The 18,579-nt window shown below is 44.3% G+C and overlaps 1 protein-coding gene across 2 annotated transcripts in view; it reads left to right on the top strand.

Moving 5' to 3' along the window:
* The window catches only part of eipr1 (EARP complex and GARP complex interacting protein 1), a 94,227-nt gene that overhangs the window by 61,277 nt on the left and 14,371 nt on the right, over positions 1 to 18,579 (top strand). Inside the window, exons 7-9 of one of the 2 annotated variants that reach the window (XM_030718184.1) lie at positions 1,751 to 1,918; positions 6,707 to 6,874; positions 11,927 to 12,145. In XM_030718184.1, coding sequence (XP_030574044.1) covers positions 1,751 to 1,918; positions 6,707 to 6,874; positions 11,927 to 12,101 — 511 coding nt within the window. In that variant the 3' untranslated portion in view covers positions 12,102 to 12,145. Of the gene's footprint in view, positions 1 to 1,750; positions 1,919 to 6,706; positions 6,875 to 11,926; positions 12,235 to 18,579 lie in introns of those variants that run through there. The other variant, XM_030718185.1, reaches the window with a different exon arrangement.

Here is an 18,579-nt window from a genome sequence, read left to right as displayed (position 1 = left end):
TTTTCCAAAGACACTCGTTACTTTAGGTTTGACACGTCTGAGAGAAGTTTGTACTTGTATGTCTGTGAAGGTAAAGACATTCATGGAACTCAACCTTTACACGGTCAGGGTAAAGACCGTATGAGAGCACACTGACAGTGCAGGGATGGAAATCCACACAGAACAGCAGCAGCACAGGTCGGCTGATCGCAGCCTGGACACAAAGAAAATCTGCTGGTGGTCACAACAGAAATAATTAGGTGTGATTCTTTACCCACCCTGAGCCGCAGATCTTAGGGCTCCTCCACCTGCTGAACCCCAGTGTAACGCCTGACCACACATTTTTCTGTTTAGGTTTGAAGGCAAAGTTTTAAAAAAAAAGTTTGTTACTGCTGCTGACACTTTTTCAAAGCTCAGATTTCTTCAGGTCTCACAGAAATCCAGCGTAACCTCACTTCAGTCACAGTCCTGCCAAATCAGCTGAGCTCAGAGCGAGCCCACATCAGCCGGGGGCTCAGCTGATACCAGTCTGTGCATCCAGATCACATACAGTTCACACGGTGGAAGCTGCTTTAGCCTAACCACAGTTACTATGCTAATGCAAGCTACTTTGCAACCCATCTCCACCCCGTTCATGCCGTTTCCATTTAATCAATGCTGTAATCAATGTCATACCCCCTGCCACTGATCCCTGCTATGTTCTGTATGGGGGTGTCAGAGACACCAGATATACCTTATTGCTGATTAACAAACCAAATTCAGAACTCCATGAAATCATCAAAACTGGTGAAATCTTTAAACTGATGATAATTTATTTAGGAAATTACTTACAGTTTTCATAGGATTAAATAAAAAATGTTAAACATAAAGAATACACATGAACTGTTCATTTCTTACACAGCAGCAATCATAGATCAGCTTTAAATGATGCACACTGGACAGTTTTTGAGTAGGAGCCCTTCCTGGATTGAATTAGTTTGTGTTTGAGCAGCAGGGATACATCATCTGAAACAGCAAAGAACTCCGAGGCACGCTCTCTTTTTAAAGAACATTTTAAATACCTTCATTCTCACAGTCACGTTTAGCCTAAAAAAACTCAGCTTTGGCTTACAAGCCTCCATCAGGGAGTTCAGCAGGGTTCATGAAAACTAGCGATGCTCCACCAAAATACAGGGGATAGGAGTCCAGAAGGATGTTAACAAAGTCCACAAAACTGCACAAACAGCATCAGGCAAAATGATGCCAAACGAGCCAAAAGCGTTTGAGTCTCTGCGAGTCTCTGCGATCCAACCTGAAAACTGCTGTTTATGGACGTGCTTCATGAGAAGGATGTTAATTTGTTGGTGATGGCCTGAACTTCAGAGCGGGGATGATATTTCTTTTAAAGGTGTGTTTGAGGGAGATAAAAGGAGGCGGAGGTGGCTGGAAAAATGGAAAGAGACGCGCTGTCGTGTCATTGTGTTAGCAGGAAGTCAAGGCTGTGCGGTTATGAGGCTTGCCTTTGTAATTTACCACCACCGGTGTCGGCTGCTTTATTGAGCCTGGCCTTTGCTGACAGACAGCGACACAGAGAGGGCTTTGATTTAACTCGGGAAAGCTCCGTGAATCTTTCTCTCTCGTATCTGCTCTTGTTGCTCCATCTTTTCCCGCTTATCACTTCTCGCACTGGTTGCTTCCTCTCACTCTCATCCTCTTTCCTCCCACTTTCTCCTCTTATCTGTTTCCCTTCATGCCTTCTTTCCTCTAACCTTGTCTCCTTCTCTCTCTCCAGTCAGATCTACTGTATAGAGAACGCCCATGGCCAGCTGGTGCGTGACCTGGACTTTAATCCCAACCGCCAGTACTACCTGGCCAGCTGCGGGGACGACTGCAAGGTCAAGTTCTGGGATGTCCGCAACGCGCAGGAGCCCGTGAAGACGCTGGAGGAGCACTCGCACTGGTGGGTGGATGCAGACAGGATGGGACAGGTGTGGGTGGGAAGTAAGAAAAGAGATCCTGTCCTCGTGTTCCCCTCTGAACCTGAACCTGTGCTCATGACAGCTGGGCCCATAAAGTGTTATTATTGTTATTACTATTATTATTATTATTGTGGCATCTTACCTTTGAGATGATGCTTGTAGTTGAAACATTCTGGTTTATTTTCTTGGTTTTGGGTTATTCCATTTAACATTAACCAAATCTGAAAATACGTCCCCACAATCGGCTGATTTTTTTTTAATTCTCTTGAAATACAATAACTTTAGTTTTTTAAATGCAGCCGTGCAACCTTTAACTTTTATACTGTTCTCAGAGTCAGCCCCTCCAAGCACACAGGAGGTGGCTCCAAATTTGGTGCTTCTTACATTATTGTTTCAGTATTTTGAGCCCTCATAACTTCATAAGTACAACAGATATCAACATGAGATTTTCAGGGCTGAAAAACACATTTGAGCTCTGTTAAAAACTGCAATAAAATCAGTTTTACACCCACTCCAAGAGCCACAATCTAAAGACAGCTGAGGGGTCAGGTGGAAAGTTCTGATGTGGTTTTCCATCACAGTAACACTTTTGAACTTTGAAGATCTTTGGAGATGTCTAAGCCTCAGACACTGATGCTACTGCAGTATTTGAAAAGTGTGTCACTGATTCATTAAGCTTTCCACCAACCTCCAGGATGAGCGCAGAGGTGCACGTTCATCCAAGTCCAGCTGTGGCATCCTGACACACTCTGCTGTGGAACTGGTGCTGCATTCGCCTGGTTTAGGTCTTAAACTTACTCTTTAATGAGATTCTTAAGAAAAACTGCAACAGCCCTTTGTTAATGTCAGGTGTGACCTTTGCATTGGGTACTATTATTATGTTTAAACGATCAGATTAATGCAGACACAAGAAGAAGGTTTAAAAATGAAAAATGAGCTTTAATAAAGCTTATTAGAAAATATAGAAAAAGTCCAGGAAAACCACAATCAGAGAAAACTGAGTCAGAGGGACAACACACACAGACACAGGTGAAACAATCAGGGCGGGGCAGCAAATGACAAAGCAGGGAAAACAGGACAGGAAGGGAACAACAGAAGGACAGCAGAGAAAGTCGATACCAAAATAAGAGAGGAAGCAACAAGAAAGGCCAGAGAAGCAGACAGACAAGGAAGCACACGAAGAGCACTAAAAACACGAGAACTGATGAAAAACTTTAATATTTTACACTGATATTGTTGTCCAGGGTGAACACTGCCAGAACATCTCACTAAACCAGTTAAAAGCATCTTTGATTGTTTCATCAAATCAGTTTGAATGTGAGAAAAAACTTTTCTGCCATCATCTGCATAACGAACTGAAGGCGTCTCACTTTGCATTGGAGGGTAATTGAGCCACATTGAGGAAAAGGCACCGACAGTAATGATAAACATAGTGATAACTCCTTCGCTGCGCTGCTGATTGGTTTCTGCTTTTATTAACGGCTTTATCTCCCAACTAATGAAATGCCCCAACTGCTCCCGGTGCAGTAAAAGTTCGTCATACCCTCATTACTAATTAAACACGCAGCCACTCGTTTTGTCACCAAGGACTGAAGCACAGCGCCACCCCGTCCTGCATGGGGTCATCTGCTGTGCAGCTTCAGGCATCGCCACAAGCTCAGCGGTGTGTGCTGCAGGTGTGTGTGTGTGTGTGTGTGTGTGTGTGTGTGTGTGTGTGTGTGTGTGTGTGTGTGTGTGTGTGTGAGAGAGAGAGACACACACACACTCTCTCTCCTGTGTGAGCTGAATAGATGATCAGTGTGTCTGAGAGCCAAACTGGGCTACTGCTGCAGCACACCAATCCTTGCCTGATAAAGATACACACACACACCACACACACACACACACACACACACACACACACACACACTCAAGAGCAGCAGTTATCTCCAAACCAAAGGTAGACTTGGCAAACATATCCATAGCTGTAGATTGCTGCAGATGGGATCTCTTGTGATAGGAGATAGAGGTGTGCGTGTGTGTGTGCGTGTGTGTGTGTGTGTGTGTGTGTGTGTGTGTGTGTGTGCGCGCGCACCATCTAATCTATCTTTATGGACGGGTTTTCTTTTTATCTCTGTGTGTGGTTTTACTGCGTGTGTGTGCATTTGTCCTGTATGCTCACACATCTTTTGTGTGGCGCATGTATATATGTGTGTGTGTGTGCGTGTGTGTGTGTGTATGTATGTGTGTGTCTGTGTGGTTGTTGTGCATGCTCATTTTTCGGAGCGCAGCCAGGATATGGCCTCAGGGCTGCTGGGGGTATTAGGGACTATTTTTTAGCAGGCAAGCGGATTAGGGGAGCGCAGGGAACGGCGTGGCCGTGGCTGATTTTCTGTCAACAGCGTTGGTTATCCCTCAATCCCTCCCTGTGAGGGAACTGGGACTCTGAGCTGCGCCCCGGGTTCGCAGAGAGAGAGAGGGGATGGAAAAGAGTGAGACAGGGAGACAGTGTCACCAATCAGAGAGAGAGAACCAGAGGGACAAAATGGAGAGAGAAAGGGAGGGAAGGTGGGAAGGGAGAAAAGAATGGCAGCATCATTTATGATATCATCAGCTCATGTGAACTAAGCTCAAACATAGGCCACGAGGAACCAAATCCCCATTGCTGGCATCTGAATACACAGAGACGCACACAGAGGCATATTTCACTGTGAATCTGCTGTATTTACTGCATGATTTGTGTGGGCATGAGTGTGTGAAAGAGAGACAGATGCAGGCACTTTCTCTGCATGTGTGGTCTGCTCAACAACATATATCAACATATATGTCAACATATATCGCACTTAAACACTCACCATAGAGCACTCTTAGAAATAAAGGTGCTTCTTCACGGAGGAGAATCGTTTGTACAAATGTTTGAGGACCAGGTTCTACTGACGTGATGCGTTGGCCCCGTCTACAAGCACTTCCATACATTTCTACCCAAACAATGACTGCTACTGCTACCAAAACCAGGGGTATTTTCTCAAGAAAATCACTGCTGATTGGACAATGTATGATGTTCATCCCACCAAAAGAGAACCCTGCATAATAATCTGTTCTAAAACCTACTGGTTCTCAAAGGGCTCCCTGCTGGCTTCAGACCTGTCACTGGACTGATGGAAAAAAGATAAAAATGTGGTGTGAAAGCCACAGTTGGCTCTCTGTACCATTACATGTAGTCCACAAGCCCAACAAGGAAAGAAAGCACTCATTTTCATACTATCACCCCTTTTCCACTTTTATGGTGACAGAGCCCACCTAGAACTGGTTCCAGCATTTGCTGGGCCCAAAGTTGGAACTATTGACATAATAGCTGAAAAAAATCACCACTGGTTGGCAAGTACAGCCCAAAATGAGCCCTACTTCTGCTATTAATACTATTTTGTAAACTGGTTAATGAAGTGTTTCCAACGCAGAAGTGGCTCTGCACCACTGGCAGTCCTCAGTAACATTACACGGGCCATCAGGCTGTCCAATGCACATGAATGCATGTCATCCTCAGCACTGCTGGCACACTTGAGAAAGACGACAAAACAAAGACTGTAAGTAGCATCAGGCTGAGGTCCTCATAGAAATAGTGATGTTCAGAGCCTTGATCTGCACATGATCAGCTGAAGGTGAGCGAACAACATGAATCCATAAACAGAGTCGCATCATGAAGCATTTTCACTGTCGAGCGACTGGTTGATGTGAGGACTAACCACTCAACTCAGCCAATGACAGTCCTCCTTTCTGACTGCAATAATGACCATCATTTACTGAGTAAACTGCACACTGGATTTACTGTGACCTGGACCTAGCAGCCGAGCCGCTAAAGTCATCAGCAAAGAGTTTACTGAGGTCACAGAGGGAGGGGGCGAGGGCTGTTTGTCCATCGGTATCAATATAACTGGAAGCCAGAGGACTCGCCCACCTACGTCTGTCTTTTCATATACGGTCACATCCATTTGAGAGTGGGGTGGGCTGGGTGATCCTTAAGGTTAGGGACGCAGGTCCAGAGTGAATGCTGAATGGTATTTTGTCATCTCTGGTAGGTATGAACTATATGAAAGATGGACGTGGCTTCTGGGTCTGAAAAGATGATTTTATTTAGTAAATTATGGTTCCATTATGAGTGGAACAGATACAGGGCGTATAGATTGAGGGCAGGGCTACTGTGAGGAGGACCGAGTGCAGCCTCCCTCCGTTTCTCATGCAAACAATATGCTCTCACCGTGGCTAAAACACTGCTTCTTATATTGCACTTTACACAGCATGTCTCAGTCATTCACACTCTCATGAACACATCAGGAGCACCTCAGGGTTCAGTATCCTGCCCAAGGGTACTTTGGCACGCAGACTGGAGCAGCCAGCGATTGAACCACCAACTTTCCGATTAGTAGATGACCTGCTCTACCTGCTGAGCCACCCCATGTTTTTTATAAGCAGCCTGTGGTAGATACTTGATTTGTAGATCACAGTCTTCCCTGTGTTATTGGGGGGGGGGGGGCTTGAAGAAGAGGTTGAAGATGACGGTCATCTGCATCACAGCACTGAGAGATAGCCGCTGGCTTCTTCACCCACACGTTGTTCAGAACGATGAGGTTGTATATGTGTGATTCATGTGTGCATAGGTGGAAAAAGTGCTGCTCTTATCCACACTGCTGCTTTGGTTAATTCTGAATTAATGCCTTGGTGTGTGTGTGTGTGTGTGTGTGTGTGTGTGTGTGTGTGTGTGTGTGTGTGTGTGTGTGTGTGTGTGGCCTCAGGGTGTGGAGCGTCCGCTACAACCACAGCCACGACCAGCTGGTGTTGACGGCCAGCAGCGACAGCCGCCTCATCCTGTCCAACATGGTGTCCATCTCCTCAGAGCCGTTTGGACACTTGGTGGATGACGAGGAGCTCAGCGAGGGGGAGGAGAACCACCAGGAGGACAAGTAAGAGGAACACTAACTTCAGACAGGTCACGTGACTTTGTAATGCTGCAAAATCTTGGTCTTCATTCCTCCTCACAGGAGGTTTGTGTTGTGTGTGTTTGTGTGGATCCGTAGGACACTTTAGCAAACTACACGTTTACCATCTTTTGTTGTTCTTCTAAATGAAGCTGGAGGTTTGTTGATAACCTGTGCGTAAACTTTAAACTAACCTAACCTGCGAGCGAAGCCACATCCACCAGTGATGATGACTATCAAAGCCGAGCGGAGGGTCAGGATTCAGCTCAGGCCGTCGGCAGCGCTGGCACGCTTCCTGTTGGCCTGAGGGTCCGTTTCCTCTTAAAGATCCTCACTTAAACGTTTGAGCTTGCTCTGCATCTCGTTCTCAGTTTGAAGGGTGCAGGATGATTGTTTTGGATGTCAGTGTCGTCTCTGTGAGGTTTTCCTCTGTGAGGTTTTGGAATGTTCCGACAGGTTTGTCGGGTTTTTGGATAACTTCCCTTCCAGACACAGTGTACCTTAGGAACATCACTAAGTACCTACTAGTATGGAAGATAACCTTGGTATTAAGAAATACAATACAGCATCACAAAGTGTGCGTCTTTTGTGCAGTTATGGATACGGACTCTCTTTCCTCCGGCCATCACTTTTATTTTGAGTGTTATTCATATTCCAAAAACAGACCGAACAGAGGTTTGAAGTAAAAATCTTCCTTTCTTTGTTTATTTTCTTTGCTGTACATCCCAGAAATGAATTAAAGAATTCTTTTAATCGTGCGGAGGATCCTTGATGTAGTGACAGTCCCAGATAACACACAGGGTTGGCCAAAGAGCCGGAGATGGAGTCATATTCCCAGCCTGAATTCTTTTCTTCCAGTCTGCCTCTGATAAATCTGCATGAATACATGAAGCAATCAACCTCATGCTTTACCGATATTCAACAGATGTGCAAACTGGAACCTGTTAAATACAGTAATCCTTCAGTTTCTGAGTAGCACAACAATGTGAGCTCATGAGGCCACAGCAGCACGTGATGGGACAGTGCGGTTTTTGGCCTTTGCCTGTGAGGTTCTCTAGCCAGAGGATAATCACCAGCTTTATCCTCATTTTGTTCACTGCTGTGTTATTTCCTCAAATACAATAAAACCTTTTTGTTTATCAGAAATGGCAGGAAAATGTGCACAGGCTCAAAGCTCTTTGAAGCAATACAAATAATAACTTTTAAAATAATAACATCGGATGTCACTCGGGTGTATCGGCATGTTTCCGATCATCCTAAGCACACTGATGGACCTCTCAGAGAGGAGGTTAAGTACGTTGAGGGCAGCACTGACAGATGTGCTGTGGGGTACTACCACGAGCTGTGACTGAGAGAACGATATCGAGGAAGCAAGCAGCAGAAATGAGCGTCCTGTGAAGGGTGAGCTCCGCCTTGGAGAGGGGGTGAGGAACTCAGAGGGAGCAGCTGTTCCTCCACATCAAAAAGGGGCCAGCTGAGGAGGTTCATCTGAGCAGGATCCCTCCTGGATGAGCTGTTTACATCTCTCAGCTGGTTTGGGAACGCCCCGCTGTCCCCCCAGGAGAGCTGGAGGAGATGGCTAGGAGAGGGAGGTGTGGGTGTCTGTGGTGGGACTGTCTGCAACCCGGATGGGTGGGTGGAGGGGTGGGTGGATACCTGTGCAACCTGAGCCTGAAACGTCTGCTAGTAAACAACCATCGGCTGCAAGTGATGCAGAACCGTACGTGGGCAGAGCTTTAGTGGTATTTGATCAGCTCTGATATTAGTTTATTAATATTTAACATATTTCTTCTTCTTCTGTGACTTTATTATTTTGGATTCACATCTTTGATTTGTTGTCGGGTTTTCTGAACACCTCGTGATCTGTGACCTTGATCATCTTGAAGTGCTGATCCCGTGATGCTCTTTCTTCTGCTGCTGTGATATTATAATTCAGATCAGCGCTGTGTGAAGGCACACGCCATCAGCTTTCATCACAGCATATGTGAGTAGATTTTTTAAGCGTTATACCTGCTTATACATTTCTTTAGTGCCATATGGAGCCTAATGAGACAAACTGAGCATATTTTGAGCGGTTTATTTGATAATCGTCCTCTCAGATTAAAGCTGACGGGCTGAACCTTCACTCTCAGGCTCGACACTCGGAGTGATAAAAGTGGAGAGTTAAAACATTAAAAATGTGTTGCTGTCAAACACTTCAGGAGTTTTTCTCTATAGCGTTCAGAGCTGGTTTTCAAACAGCAGGGATATCATCTGTAATGGTTCCATTCAGTGCTTTCCAAACCTGCCGCTGTCCTCCATCCATTATGGTCCCATTCCCCCTCTCAGCTGAAGCCACCAGCTCTTACTCTTGATGACTGACTCTCATCCACAATTATCAGCTCTTCTTCCTAATCACAGCACTCAGCTCCAGTTTTAACCCTTCCACTGCAGTCATTGACCCCTCTTGTCTGCGCAGTACGTGTCCACTCCACAGTACCTGGACACCTGAATTGCTCCCGTGGTTTTTTGGGCTGATGGTTATTTTTTTTGTGGCCCAAACAAAGCAGACTGTACTTTCTGTTTCCTCTTGAAAAGGATATGTTTAGTCTTGTGATCAGTTTAACCACGAGGGGATAGGTGAGACGTTAAAGCAAAAACTGTGCAAGAATTACACCTGACAGCAAATAGCCCAAATTAAATTCCATATTTAATTTTGATCTTTTTTTGCTGTTGGAAACCATCTTCTAGTTTTTGCAGCACCAGCTGGTTGCTCGGAGGTTGAGGGTGCATATTGGACTTGGCTTAACTGGTTGTTTTCTGGTCAGTCTGCATCTCATTGCTGTTTTATTGCCATCTTGATGCACCAAAATCACTTTGAAGATGGCAGCTGGCTGAGAGTGGTTGCAGACCTGGTCCCTGTCTTTGAAGCAACCATTTCAAAGACAATGAGATCACAGAGTCACTGCACACAGTCACAGTATGTCCTGTTTTCCCCGGTGTTGCTGTATCCGTACTTTCCTCTACTTTCCTGGGGCAGCAGATGCTACCACATTGTTTAGATCAGAGTTTCAGTTGCAACAGGAAGTGATCAGACATCACCCAAAGCCTCTGAATGTGGGACTCATGAACCTGTGCAGCAAAGAAGATAAGGGAAATGGTTCGAGCCTGACCGATCTGCATCCTGCCAGAGATACTTGAATAATTGCAGTCAGTGCTACTGTCTGTTAATGAGCTCAATCAGCTGGAAGCAGCAAACACAACTTCAGCTCCCATTTAACCCCTTAATCCAGGTTGTTTCAGACCAGGATTAGGCTGCGTTCACTGTTCAGCCTCTTTATGAACCTTGTGCAGACAGGTCTGTGTGGTGCCAGCATGTAAAGTAAGTTGGTGATGAAACGTGGAAACAGCCTGACTGAAAACTCAGTTTTTCATTAAAAAAAAGTGCTGGCTTTGAGAGTGAGAGTTGTGTCTGACATGAAAACATGAATAACCAGGCCATAAAAAACAGAATTTAGCTGATGAGTACTGAGGAATGTGCACGTGGAGCATGAAGAGCCGTCCTTAGTGAATTAATCATCAGCGTACCTGCTCCTAAAATCTGATCTAAAGCAGTGAAACCTTTATCTGAAGTGTCCCCGTCCTGTATGATGCACGATCATCTCTGGGCACTAAAACTGTTCGATGACACGATCCCTAAACCCTCCGATCCTTTAAGCTAACGGAGGCCAAGCTGAGTATTTATTATCATCAGACGCGCTCACATGAAGCGCCTCGTTCCCGTTTCTCCCCACGATGAATCTATACGAGTGATGAGCTGAGAAGTGATTTTATTTTGGGCGGCAGCCCGGAGGGAGCAGCTACAGTCGGCGTGAAACAGTTAACGTGTAATATAAATCCAAATATGTATGTCAGGGTTTCCCCTCAGGAGCACTAACAGCGGCAGGTTTGGGAGGAAGTTGGGACGGCAATAACGCTCGATCATAACGCTGGAGTCAGATTTACTGTCGCTTTGTGCGGCAGCAGGAGGAACAACTGCACAGCAGGAAGGAGAGCATTAGTTTCCAGCACCTTCTGAAACTGTGTCACTCTAATAATGAACTTTAACTGCGTCTCATACGGATGAACAGGAAGCAGGAGCCCCTCATCAGGGGGAGAAAGTGACCCCACGGGTTTTGGCGTTTGCAGGAGAATCCCCGAAGTGAGGCCGCGGCGATCCGTTCACTCACTGCTGACGTGTTGTTCATGACCTTCAAATCACATTTTTAGAAACACACTTTTGTGGGGTTTTTTTATGTGATGCTGTATTTTCTTATCAGCTCTGATCTTTGTGTAGTTTTGCCTGTTATAACTGCTGTATAGATTTTATTCTTTTATTAGTTTTTTATCATTAATATTGGTTTTTGGCCCTAATGTCTGGCTTTCAGTCTGAATTTAATGTTCTGCTTTCACTTTTTAAAGCCGCCATGTAACAAAGTGATTATTATATTTTAATTTTTCTTCTTTCCAGTAAACAAACATTTCTACCAAGAACTGGTGCATAAAAAAATCATAACACAAGAGGGGAAGTGTCTGAGGAACCTTTACGTCACACTGCTTAATGTGACGAGCTGTGGACGAGTGATGGCAGGATGCAGATTTCTCTGTGAATTTGTTTACATGTACGTACTGAACATGTTTAAGGTTCTCTGTTTGCCTCTGGTTACACAGGAAACGCAGAGGCACTTCACAGCAGAATGGTCGTGGGTTTGAATCCTGCTAGGCTAAAGACAGTCACACAAACAGATTCTAACTCTCCTGGTTAAATAAAGTTTTCTGTGTTTGCTTTTGAATGATTATCGACTCGCTCATCTCTGATCGGTGCAGCAGCCTTTTTGCCACTTGTGATGCTGATGCTGACCTGATGATGCTTGTTCCTATGGATACCATCTATCATTGTATTTGAAAAAGTTCTGAGAGTGACGCAATGAAAATAAAACAAAAGCAGCTGTGATTCCTGCCTCACATTTCACGGCTCACCTCTGTGTGTGTGTGTGTGTGTGTGTGTGTGTGATGCAGGGGTAAGGAGCCGCTGAAAGATAGCGTGGTGTCCACCTATGAGGAACATGAGGACAGCGTGTACGCGGCGGAGTGGTCGTCGGCCGACCCCTGGCTCTTCGCCTCACTCAGTTACGACGGACGCCTCGTCATCAACAGAGTCCCCCGTGCACTCAAATACCGCATCCTGCTCTGAGTGGTGTGTGTGTGTGTGTGTGTGTGTGTGTGTGTGTGTGTGTGGCAGACTGTGTGTTTTGTGTAATGCTACAAACTTTGTTCATGTAAAAATCATCTGTGCTGCTTGTAAGTAAAAGACATGTCTGGATAAACTTTTGACATTTTGTGCTTGTTGTTGGCTCTAACACCATTGTTGGGCTCACAGGTATGTAACGCTTCAGAGTTAAATAGCGTTTTAAAATCATTTCTTAGTCTCACATTAGCTAAAACAGGAGTGATGTGCTGCCTTTTCCTTGAAACCGAAATCGAGCTGCCATGTTTTGAACACAGTACAAAACATGGATGTAACTCCTGGGTACTAAAACACAGGAGTGCCTCAAACCTGCATTCTTTCTAATGTCCACCAGGGGGCGAAACCTGCAGTTGCAGAAAGATTTCAGATCCTACAGAAGAAAACGGCCTCAGGCCTGACCTCAGCAAACACTTTCTGATGAGTTTCAGGTCATACTGACTGAAACATTAAGTGCACTTTATAAGTTTTGGTCATTTTAAGAGGCAGAAAGGACGATTGGCTAACAACGAGCCAGTGAGTATGTGGCCTCACAGTCAGAAGCACCGCTCACTCATCACGTCAAAACACTCCACACTGTAGCTCAGGAGGTAGAGCAGGTCACCCACTGATCGGAAGGTCGTCGGTTCAGTTCCTGGCTACTCCAGGCTGCATGCCAATGTGTCCTTGGGTAAGATACTTAACCCCAAGTTGCTCTCCGATGCAAGCATTGGAGTGTGAATGTGCGTGAATGTTAGATAATAAAAGCACTTAGTTAATCATGGAAGTGCTTGTATGAATGGGTGTGAATGAGGTAAATGTGAACGTGTTGTATAAGTGCTTTGAGTGCTCAGACAGAATAGAAAAGCACTATATAAGAACTAGTTCATTTACACTTTGACTTCAGTCAGCAGGTGGCGTCACAGTGGTGACATCCATCTTTTATATACAGTCTGTGGTTTTGAACCGTCTGCACACCAACATCCAACCAGGAGATATTCCAATATTTCCACTTCCTTCACCCTCTTTATTCTGAGTCCCTCGCTCTTCACTCGCTCCCTGCCCCTCTGGAGCTGTACAGTGCACGCCGAGGCCGATCGATAGCGGCGACAGTTTGAGGCAGACGGCTCTGACGGGCCTCTTAATTGCAGCTCGACTCCAACGATCACAAATCCACACACACAATAAAGGAAGGGCCTGTGCACTTCATTAGGTATGCCAGTCAGTGCAGGCAGGGCTGTGGTTGAATACTGAATTTATGCATCCATCTAATCAGAGAAGCTGCTCACACACAGACGTGCGCGCGCGCACACACACACACACACACACACCGCCCTTGTTACCCTACAGTCAATTATTAAGAAGAAGAGGGATCAGGGTGGAGTTGCAGAGGGACGGCGAGCGCTGACTCTTCCCCGTGTCACACGTCGTCTTCTCCTTCCTGTCACAGGCAGACGTGTGAGGGCGACCAGCGTGTGTGACAAAGTATGAAATTATGAAAGCAGCTTTTTGACCCATCAGTCAATCCTCCTGCTAATAACCGCTGAGTGTTTGCATGCGAATCGATGACAGCACCTTTTTAGTATGCCCACGACAAATTACATTAACTGTGATGCATCGATAGTCGATGTGCAGATCGGGATCCGCGCTGACAGCGTGAATAACCTGCATCATATTCAGCTGCTGTCTGCAGCCTACAGCGTTTTCCCGGCCAAGAACACATGATGTCAACTGGTGAGTGAAGCCGAAATCTGTCAGTACCCACCAACATCTTCCCTCTAAAACACGCACACACACCTCACATGCATTTTCACAGTTAAGCCTCTTTTTCAGACCATTTCTGTCTCTGAGGCACCACTGATGGTTAAAAACAGTCCAAATTCTTCCAGCTCCAACACAATGATCAGTGTGGCTGTTCTCCCAGGTGTTATCAGATCAAGCTCCACCTGCTTACATCTATCTATGCGACCATCAGCAAGTATCAACAAGAAGGTCAGCATCTTTCAGCTGGGGAGCCGATACTGCAGTCACATCACCAACAAAACAAACACCACCATCGCCCACAGAAGACACCAAGTGGTCGGCCACGCCCTTTGATCCCGAAAAGGCCACGACACAGATGCCTCCTGACAACGAGCGACCAACGGGACCTGGATTCATTCATTTGTATGAGACCAAAAAGTACCAATGACATGTTTATGCAGCATGGGAAGGTTCAAGTCAAAGTGTGTAACGTCAAACTGGAGAGTGGAAGGGACGTATCACCACCTCCCATAAATCAGTCCCATGTTTAGCACAGAACGTCTTCTGATACTGAAGCTTCAAATCTTGAAGGAATGATGCAAATATGAACCTTTTACTGCCCTGGAACATATATGTACATTTATTATATCCAATAACTGCTGTAGATTCTACAGAAATGGTTTCTTACTGTACCCTATTTCTAAGCCACAGCTTTCTATCAGAACATCTCCAGCTCATCTTTTATTTTTTGGAGATCATTTTCCTTAAATCCACGCTCTTGTAATAAATCTAAGATTTCAGAAGCTTTTCTGCCTCCGGCAAAATAATTCATGTGAGCTCTCTGTCTTCCCCCACAGTCTCAGTGTGTATCTCTAATGAACACCAAAGTAGGAGGATATCTGTGCATCCATAAAAAAAATATAAAAAAGCTAAACAGAGAGATCCTCAATGAAAACCTGCTCCAGAGCGTTCAGGACATCAAACTGATCTGAGGGTTCAGCTTCCAGTGGGACCAGACCTAACCCTGAACCCAACCAACATCTCTGACGTATCTGAGAGTTTCTGCAGATCAAACCTGACGGAGCTCTGAGGATCCAAAGAGCAGACAAAATCCAAAGCTCATCACGTCTTTATCACGAAGACGCAAGGTAGCGTCGGGTAATCAACGAGTACTTTTGTCACTGTGCTGTTTCAGTGTTTCCTTCTTCCTTTGCAACAATTTATTAAATCCAGTTTAGATTTTTACATAAACCAAAGACTGCTCCTTCCTACAAACAAAACGCACAAAGTCACAAAAGATGAAAAATCTTCATCAATTCACAAATCACAGGAAAAACAACTCTGACTTCAAAAAGCTCCCCCAAACCATTTTGAATGCTTTTTATTTGTCCTTCAGTGCATCTGTTCCTGTTTCCAGTCAGTGCTGTTGGCTCTTAGGCATTTAAAAAAATGAGGTTCACTGGTGTTTGTTCATTTTTATTAAAATGATGTCCTTCTGGGTGCAAACAGAGCAGAAACAGCTTTGGGTCTGGTTAAGTTTCACTTGAAATAATCTCTCCTCTCACTTTGATCTCTTCCCAAACTGTATTAAAGAGTTTCTCCTTCCTAACAGATCAAAATGAGTACAATTCAGTTTCCACTTTGTATTTATGAAGTTTTGAGCATGATTTGACCAAGAAACATTTTTAGAGCATCATGGTTCATTTCTCATGATGCTCTAACACTGAACAGCTGACAGAAGAATGATTCATCCTTTATAAATCTTCATATTCTTGCAGAATATATATTCATATCATTGGAGTCCTAAAAAAATAATCATATAATTCACCAGCCACTTTGTTAGCCACTTAATTAAGCAAATGTCTAATTCACATGGTTGTTGGTCTGAGTGTTTTGGAAACTGCTGATTTGCTGGGATTTTCCCACACAGCCATCTCTGTGGTTACAGAGAAGGTCCACAAAAGAGAAAATATCCAGTGAGCAGCAGCTCTCTGAGAGGAAATGCCTTGTTGATGTCAGAGGAGAATGGCCAGACTGCTTCGAGCTGATTGAAAGGAGCTCATCTGAACCAAGGTCTGCAGAAGGGCATTTCTGAATGCACAACAGTTCCAACCTTGAAGCAGATGGGCTACAAAGCAAAGATCACACCAGGTACCCTTCCTGTCAGCTAAGAACAGGAAACTGAGGCTACAGTTCACATAGACTCACTAAAACTGGACAATAGAAGATTGAAAAAATGTTGCCTGGCCTGATGAGTTTCAATTTCTGCTGCCACATTTAGATAGTAGGGTCAGAATTTGGAGTAAACAGCATAAAAGCATGGATCCCTCCTGCCTAATATCAGTGGCTCAGGCTGCTGATGGGGTGATGGTGTGGGCGATATTTTCTTGGCACACTATTGGGCCCCTTAGTAGCATCATTTAAACACCACAGCCTACCTGGGTGTTGTTGCTGACCATCTCTTTATGACCACAGTGTAACCATCTTCTGATGGCTGCTTCCAGCAGGTTAACACACCATGTCACAAAGACTTGGTGGACTAGACTGGTTCAAGAAGGGTTTCTTGGACATGCTCTTGAACATGCTCCTTGGCCTCCAGTAAGGGTACTTGTAACAAATGCAGCCTGTTTGTAGCTGTGGAGGGTATGTTGAGTGAATTGGAGACCCGGCTCCACACCCTGAAAATCCTGTAGCTAGCCAGGCCCCTGACCAAGGTAGCTTAGCTGCTGTTTAGCCGTCTGTTCCCCTTGAATTACTGGGTGACTGAGTGGTGTCCAAAAAAACAACATGGGCTTTATTTTTTGGGAAAGTTTCAGGGGAAAATCTGGCCTTGTTAGGAGGGACGGCATCCATCTCACTTAGCAGCTCTCATTTCTAGAAATCTGGCTGAATTTATTAACCCCCCCCCCCCCCAAAAAAAAGTGACTATACAGGTTTGAGAACAGGAAGCAGAGTTGCAGTCTTACACATCTCTCAGCAGCTTTTGTCCTCCTGCCCCAAAGAGACGGTGCCTGCTTCCAGCCCAACAAAAAACAAACCAAAACTATATAAGCATTAAAAATTCACAAAGAAAGAACAATATAGCATACTCAAATGCATCGAAGAGTAAAACAGTTAAATGTGGATTATTAAACATTAGGTCTCTCTCTTCCAAGTCCCTGCAATAAATGATTTAATAATTGATCAACGTATTGATTTATTCTGCCTTACAGAAACCTGGTTACAGCAGGATGAATATGTTAGTTTAAATGAATCAACACCCCCGAGTCACAGTAACTGTCAGAATGCTCGAAGCACAGGTCGAGGAGGAGGATTAGCTGCAATCTTCAATTCCAGCTTATTAATTAATCAAAGACCCAGACAAAGTTTTCATTCTTTTGAAAGCCTGACTCTTAGTCTTGTCCCTCCTAATTGGGAAATTCAAAATCCTGTTTTATTTGTTATTATCTATCGTCCACCTGGTCCTTACTCAGAGTTTCTGTCTGATTTCTCCCTTTTTATCTGATTTAGTGCTCAGTTCATATAAAATAACTATAGTGAGTGATTTTAACATCCATGTAGATGCTGAAAATGATCTGAACACTGCATTTAATCTGTTATTAGATTCAGTTGGCTTTTCTCAAAATGTAAAGGAGCCCACCCACCATTTTAATCATACTCTGGATCTTATCCTGACATATGGCATAGAAACTGAAGACTTAACAGTATTCCCTGAAAACCCGCTCATGTCTGATCATTTCTTAATAACATTTACATGTACATAATGGATTTCACAGCAACAGCCAGGATAGGCTCCAGAAGTTCCTGACTCCGTGGTATAATTCACAAACGCACAGCTTAAAGCAGATAACCCGAAAGCTGGAGAGGGAGTGGTGTCTCACTAAATTAGAAGATGCTCATTTAGCCTGGAAAAAGAGTTTGTTGTTCTATAAAAAAGCCCTCCGTAAAGCTAGGACATCTTACTATTCATCATTAATTGAAGAAAATAAGAACAACCCCAGGTTTGTTTTCAGCACTGTAGCCAGGCTGACAAAGAGTCAGAGCTCTGTAGAGCCGAGTATTCCTTTCACTTTAACTAGTAGTGACTTCATGGATTTCTTTACAAATAAAATTTTAGACATTAGAGAAAAAAATATTCATAACCATCTCAAAGACTTATCTTCATGTTTGAGTACTTTCAGTTCTGCTCATATTTATTTGGACTCTCTCTCCGATTGATCTTTCAGAGTTACTTTCAATAGTTACTTCCTCCAAACCACCAACATGTCTTTTAGATCCCATTCCTACTAGACTGTTCAAAGAAGTCTTTATATTAATCAATGCTTCAAACTTAAATATGATCAATCTGTCTTTTTTAATGGGAATTGAATTGATGAGTTCACTGTACTCATATGGCCTTCTCAGTCCAACAGAGCATCTTTGGCGTGTGGTGGAACAGAAGGTTCTCATCATGGAGTCAGTCGACAAATCTGCAGCAGCAGTGTGATGCTATCATGTCAACATGGACCAAAAACTCTGAGGAAGCATTTTGTTGAATGAATGGCAAGAAGAATTAAGCAGGTCTGTTCACTTATTGGCACTAAGAAAGCTTTTAATAAATGCTGCGTAGTTTGTATTAAATGTAAAGTATCTAATTGGAATTGTGGTTTAGATGTAGTGACTGTGATCTCCCATCCTGAAGCTCCACAGGCTGCTTCTGTACACC

The sequence above is a fragment of the Archocentrus centrarchus genome, chromosome 22 (genome assembly GCF_007364275.1).
Source record: "Archocentrus centrarchus isolate MPI-CPG fArcCen1 chromosome 22, fArcCen1, whole genome shotgun sequence".
Lineage (NCBI taxonomy): Eukaryota > Metazoa > Chordata > Actinopteri > Cichliformes > Cichlidae > Archocentrus > Archocentrus centrarchus.
The sequence above is the reverse complement of the archived record's forward strand: the minus strand, read 5'-3'. Positions and strand labels throughout refer to the sequence as shown.